The sequence below is a fragment of the Phyllopteryx taeniolatus genome, chromosome 1 (genome assembly GCF_024500385.1).
Source record: "Phyllopteryx taeniolatus isolate TA_2022b chromosome 1, UOR_Ptae_1.2, whole genome shotgun sequence".
Taxonomy (NCBI): domain Eukaryota; kingdom Metazoa; phylum Chordata; class Actinopteri; order Syngnathiformes; family Syngnathidae; genus Phyllopteryx; species Phyllopteryx taeniolatus.
This window is the reverse complement of record NC_084502.1, coordinates 8,993,075-8,999,412: the sequence shown is the minus strand read 5'-3', so window position 1 is coordinate 8,999,412 and position 6,338 is coordinate 8,993,075. Positions and strand designations below refer to the sequence as shown.

Here is a 6,338-nt window from a genome sequence, read left to right as displayed (position 1 = left end):
AATTCCAACGCACGTCTGCACCGAAACTTCAGATCAAGGTAATCTGTGAGAGTAAAAAGAATTAGTGTGAAATTGCATTGGGATTTAGTAAAACATGCAAGTATCTGGAACAAAGCGCATTTAAATGGCTTGTACAAGGTGAGCTCATTATAATCAGCGGTGACTCAGAGGTTCAACAAAAGACTTCAACATTAAGATTGTATATGTATTTTGCAGTGTCACTCAGGATCAGCACCTTTCGCACGATTGCACTCGTTCACAAGGGCTGCCATTTTGACGGGAAAAAAAAGCTTCAGATGAAATGATAACACAACCTGACAGCACATCGACAACAGATTTACCTCCATAGCGCAACAATGGTGTGCTCACGTCACATTTCAACAAATCCTAGTTGTTGGTGACGTGTTAAATGTCATATCTGCCTTAAACATAATTCCCAAAATTTTATTATTATTTTTTTTAACCTTACTACTTATTAGAGGGGGGTCCTTGGTTTACAATGGCGACAACGTAACCCGAATACGTACAGTATGTGCGCAAGTCTTAACACACTGTTGTCGTACCACTAACCTACGCTAATACAGTAGTACAGTGGTTCACAAGCTTTTTACAAAAAGTACCACTTAAAAATAAAAAATCAATTATTAATTTCTCCAAGACCAGCCCCATTACCAACATTAAAATAAAGTAGCATAGTGCTATGAATTAAAACATAAAACATTTTAAATTACATTCCTAAAAAATACATTTAATATTATTGTAAGGCACTGGAACATTATGGACACTTTGAACATTAACACTGTGCTTAAATATAAGAAGAAGAAAAAATATCTTAATGACTATATTGAAATGGGTTAACATAAAAGGTACATACAAACGGTAAATATATGTTTGAAAAACAGTTTAAATGTAAATGTATTGAACTTAAAAGTTAAATACAACTGAACCGTATGTAGGCAGTGAATCTTGCTTACTACGAGGGAGCACCCAGTTCCAGTACTAAACTTCGAAAGTTCCTTATTTTGAAAGAAAAGCGCCCATGCCGGGACCGTAAACCCAGAAAATGGACTTGTGTAGGCTACACACGGTAGTAAAAGTCCTAATGAACCCCGCCCCCCTGTACTCCTCCAGACGGCATTTGAAAACCAACCTACCCCAACTTTCCGGTTTTCCGTCTTCATTCCTCCTCGCAGCAGCAGCAGCAGCACGAGAGCAGCTAGCAAAGATGAAACTAGCTTACTGGGATATTCGCGGGGTGAGTTCTGCAATCTTCACAACAGCTTTTTATTGTTATTTTTTTTAATTTTATTATTATTAATATTTTTTTTCACCCACAAGATTACTTAAGAGTTTCTCGCCACATTTATGTGTTGTGCAAAAGTTAGCAATATATCGGTGACGCAGTGGTCATAACCAAAGAAAAAAATGACATTAAACAGCGTGTGTGTGTGTCATTGGAACGCAAACGTACAGGGTTTCTGCAGCTAAGGCTAAGGCTAGCTTGCGTGACGGTTACGGCCAGGCTGCACACACCAACAAACAAAGCACCCTCGGAAATTTGCTTTGCCCACTAACGACAGCGTGGGTACGCATAGGCTCCACGAACGAGCTATTGCGGTGAAGTTTTGCTTCTTTTTGTTTTTGCTCATTTGTTAACTTTTATAGGCGTCACGTGCCCGTCAGTTCATGTGGTAATGATTAAATTCGAAGTTTCTAAATTGCCTTTTTATGACTGACTAGGACAAAAAAAAATCTAGAGTCAATAGTACTTTTATTAAAAAAAAAAAAAAAATTGTTTTAAAAATTGAAATCAGCTGCGCTATTTTCAGAGGACGACGCAGGTGTTGAATGAGAATAATTGGCGAGTGTGCGCCCAACGTCATAAGACGCCAGGTATTAACACCGTTCTTAATAGAAACAATATTAGTATACCTCTCTAAAATGCTTCTGTTTTGTTAGTAGATTAGTGCGCTTACAGTTGTTAAGTAGTTTTTCTTAATCCAGCACTTCATTTTTGAATGGTCACATGTAACACTTGATAGGTCACATGCCTCACTCCTCAAGGCACCAGAAATCCCAGCTATCGCCCAGCCGATCAGCGGAGTGACAATGAAAACGTTGTTAAAATATACTTAGAAAAATATTATATTGATATAATCATAGATGTTGTTATTGCATATGTCATTTGACACTTGAAACTATGTGAGTCCCAGGATGCACAAAGTCTGGAAACAATGAGTCCCTGCAGTTTGTCATCATGGAATACAGATACAGTAGTCCTAGGACATATCACGGTTCGAGATTGCAGATTTTTATTAGTTGTTACTCTTTTTATTTATTTTTATTTTTATAATTTTTTTAACAGCGTTTGTACAATATTTGTATCCATATCTCTCGCTCTCTCTCTCAATATATGTTTATTTTTTTTAAGGACTATATATTTTCCCCAAAAACTATTGCGGCAAGCGAGAGTATTGTTTTTTTAAGGCCGCTGATATGATATAAGAGCATAATTCAACTACATCCTTTTTAAGAACAATTAATTCAAAGAATATATTGAACATTGGCATTGTAATGTAGAACAATAAATTAAACATTTTTAGATAATTAAAAATTATAACTAAAACATTCGGGCTCTATTCACAAAAATTGCACTGAACAAATATTAACCATTTGGCACAGAGGTATAAACAGCCATTAATGCCTTACCAGGCAATATACTGCCAATCAAGTCCCGTCCCGCCCTTCACTATCGTTGATTGGTTTAGAGACCAGATGGGTTTCATGTCTGCTTTCAAGTCGCATTTCTTACTCAAATGGCTGGGCGAGTAGATCCTCTTTTTTTTCTTTTTTTTTTTTTTGCCGCACCATTTAGAAATTAGGGTGCATATGTGACCAGATTAGTCGCACTCTAGAGCCCTATCTTGTCTCCTTCCCCCGCCCAAAAAAAAAACACAAACCCGGTTTCCGAAACCACGCCGGAATACTTTAATCCATAACATTGCGTCCTCGGAAGCAGATTCTTCGTCTGTGCTCATTTTGGTGCATCTCAGACTCGGGACGCACATCAAACTAGATCCTTGTGATTGTGATGAAAAGTATTTTAGAGAATAACCGAAATTAAGTTAATGTAGTTTATTGAGTTGTTGTGTGGCAAGTTGTCACGTTCCGACATGTTTAAGGACAACTCAATAAGGAAGGCAGCTACAAAAAAAGTTTTTGTTGGGGGGGGGGGGGGGGAGGTTGTTTCAAATCCTTAGCGCTCCATTCTCAGACCTCTAATTGGTCAAAATTCTGACTGATCATTCATATGTACTTTTCCCCACGGTAACCATTATGAACACTGTCTTGACATGTTCATCGTCACAAATAAGTGGAATGAAAGATGTACTCTCAGCACACACTAGTAAATGCAAGACAAAACAGGTCACTGCGCATGTTTAAACAACTGAAGGAAACAATCCCCTCCCTTTGTGCCGCAGCTGGCCCAGCCCATTCGACTGCTGCTGGAGTACACTAAGACGCCATATGAGGAGAAGCTCTTTTCATGCGGTGAAGGTAAAGCTCCCCGATCAACAAAGATCCACTTTTATGCTGTTGTGTTAATCCAAATCACTCACTGTAGTCATCTTCTTCCTACCCACGCAGCACCCGACTATGACAAGAGCTGCTGGTTTGGTGTGAAGCCCCATCTCGGAATGGACTTTCCCAACGTGAGTGATGACTGACGGCATTCATGATGACTGAAGCCTTTTATGATTGGTGTTTCGTAATGTCATTGCAGTTACCGTACTTGGAGGATGGAGACAGAAAGATAGTGCAGAGCAATGCCATCATGAGATACATTGCTCGGAAGCACAATTTATGTAAGTTTTGTGTATTTACTGTATGCACGTGTATGTCATTGGGCCACTTATGGTACAGAGGAACATTTGAACACAATTCATTCTATGACACTGGTCACCCTCCTGATTCGTTTGAAATTATTCCCTTCCATTGTTAGACTGTCACTTATATTTTACAGGTATAGTCATTAAGTAACAGCCATCCATTAACTAGTGTGTATCCTGTTCAAAGTAGTGGGTGAGTGGGAGCCCATTCCAGCTGATTTTGGGCACCAGGCGGGGTACACCCCAGACTGGTAGGCAGTCAATCACAGGGCACATGCAGACAAACAACCATTCTTACTCCCATTCACACCTACAGACAATTTAGAGCAGAGCTCACCAACATTAAAGCCTCCGAGGGGCTATAAGGAGTGGTCCGCAGGCCTGTTTGAAAATCAGCTCACCTGCGATGTGACATTGTGAATTCCGAGGAATGCTGTAGAAATGATCGTTTGAAAATGTAAACCTGAGATTTATAGAAATGGTGTCTCATATTATGTTTCCTGCTTTTGTTAAATCATTATTGTGAGAAATCATTAACGTTAGGGATGTCCCAATCCAACTTTTGCACTTCTGATCTGATACCGATATTGCAGCGTTGAATTTTAGCCGATACCGGTATTAGTCCAATCCAATATCAGCAACAGTCATAAATACATCTTATTTTGTAGTACGGAATGTTAGAAAGGGCTTGACAAAGTGATTTTACTCAATCAGCAACGGTAGGTATGTGGAAAGACTGACCCGATTCTTATTAACCAATGGGTAACATAAGTAACTTTAAAAAAAAAAAGTGTACAACAATTGAATAAGATGAATCCAAATTATATTAGGAAATTCTGACAAAATAACTTCAATAAAAACAATATATTTAATTTGCTACATAACCACAGCATAACTTAAATACAAGCATATTATGTTTGAATAGATTACATTTAAAAAAAAAAAAACATTAGAAAACCATGAAAAATAATTTCAATCAATACAAATTATACTTTAAGTCCAAAATAACAAATTTAAATTCCGTTATTTTTGTTTTTTTACTGTCAGTATGTGATGGGAACATCATTCGCTTTCGCCACATGCGGCAATACACGAACTTGATGCAACGGAGGTTTAGTTTTGACTGCTGTGCACGTCTTTGCCTCTGAGGGGCAGTGTGGTGCATGCAATGAGATGCACACTTGCAGTAAGAAAGTAGAAGTCACGATCGAATATTATTATTATTCTAACTCATTTTTCACAGAGTTTGAACCATATATGCCATGCTAAGACATGGACAACATGCACACACTACACAGGAAGGCCTGAGCTGAGATTTGAATCCAAAATCTTTAACTGTGAGGCAGAGGTTGCACTGTAAATTTCCTCTGTACTATTTCATATGCCTTATAAACTTCCACCCTTTCGGAAGCCAAACCAACTTCTTGGAATCAAATCCTTCCAGTCTCAACTACCAACAGTGCTAATCTGTTCCCAGGTGGAGAGAGCGAGGATGAGAAGGTCCGTGTCGACATCATGGAGAACCAGGCGGTGGACTTTCGGAATGGGTTTGTGAGGATGTGTTACACCGACTTTGTGAGTATCAGTTTCGGAGTGGACACGACTCGAGTCCCGCAGCTCTTAATCTCCTCTGATGACTTCAGGACGAGATGAAGCCGGGGTACCTGGAAGCGCTGCCGGGTGTACTCAAGCAGTTCTCTAATTTCTTGGGAGACCGAAAGTGGTTTGCTGGTGAAAAGGTGTTTAGTTTGTTTGCTGGACAGAAAGTGGACATGACTAAAGTGGCAATGGTGAAAATGGCTTTCTATGTAACAGATTACTTTTGTGGACTTCACCATGTACGAGCTGTTGGACCAACACAGGATGTTTCAGCCCACCTGCCTGGATGAGTTCAAGAACCTCAAAGCCCTTCTGGCTCGTTTCGAGGTGAGGGAAAAAGTCTTTGTCTTTGTCTCCTCTTGATTGAGGGTGACAGTGAATCACTTTTTATCTATTGCCATTACAGGCACTTGAGAAGATTGCTATCTACATGAAATCCAGTAAATTCATTAAGACCCCTGTCAACAACAAGATGGCGAAATGGGGCAACAAGAAAGAGTAAAGTCTCCAAAATGAAGTGCAAATAATCTTTAGCAAAGTTCTACTTTGTCTTCCAAAACATTATGTTCTAGTAGCAACACTAATTTGAGTTCAGCATGCATTTTATTCAAAAGATAATACTGACGCTTTTGAATGTTGAAAAGCTGGTTTTCAAGCCCTACACACTGTTAAAGTGTAACATTCAGCACATTGAGCTCTTTCTCAGTTTGCAACTTTATTCTTTATTTCTATCTTACAATAAATGACATGATGTCCAGCAATGTCTTTTCATAGATTTCGTCATTTGAAATGTTTCTCAATAAAAAATTTTGCTTGATATCTGTACTCAAGTTTGTGCATACACTCCAA

General features: G+C 38.8%; 1 protein-coding gene across 1 annotated transcript; it reads left to right on the top strand.

Moving 5' to 3' along the window:
- The first annotated feature begins 1,097 nt into the window (after positions 1-1,097).
- Positions 1,098-6,306, top strand: LOC133475746 (glutathione S-transferase Mu 3-like). Its single transcript, XM_061769100.1, has 8 exons — positions 1,098-1,255; positions 3,483-3,558; positions 3,649-3,713; positions 3,785-3,866; positions 5,368-5,465; positions 5,534-5,629; positions 5,706-5,816; positions 5,896-6,306. The coding sequence occupies exons 1-8, from the start codon at positions 1,103-1,105 to the stop codon at positions 5,989-5,991; spliced, it is 777 nt and encodes a 258-aa protein (XP_061625084.1). The 5' UTR covers positions 1,098-1,102; the 3' UTR covers positions 5,992-6,306.
- Positions 6,307-6,338: the final 32 nt, after the last annotated feature.

Bases quoted from the DNA above. Each gene is read 5' to 3' on its own strand.
- LOC133475746 (XM_061769100.1), top strand. From the start codon at position 1,103: ATGAACCCCGCCCCCCTGTACTCCTCCAGACGGCATTTGAAAACCAAC. The intron at 3,559-3,648 runs GTAAAGCTCCCC...CTACCCACGCAG, and splicing joins GCTCTTTTCATGCGGTGAAG to CACCCGACTATGACAAGAGC. The intron at 5,817-5,895 runs GTGAGGGAAAAA...TTGCCATTACAG, and splicing joins CCCTTCTGGCTCGTTTCGAG to GCACTTGAGAAGATTGCTAT.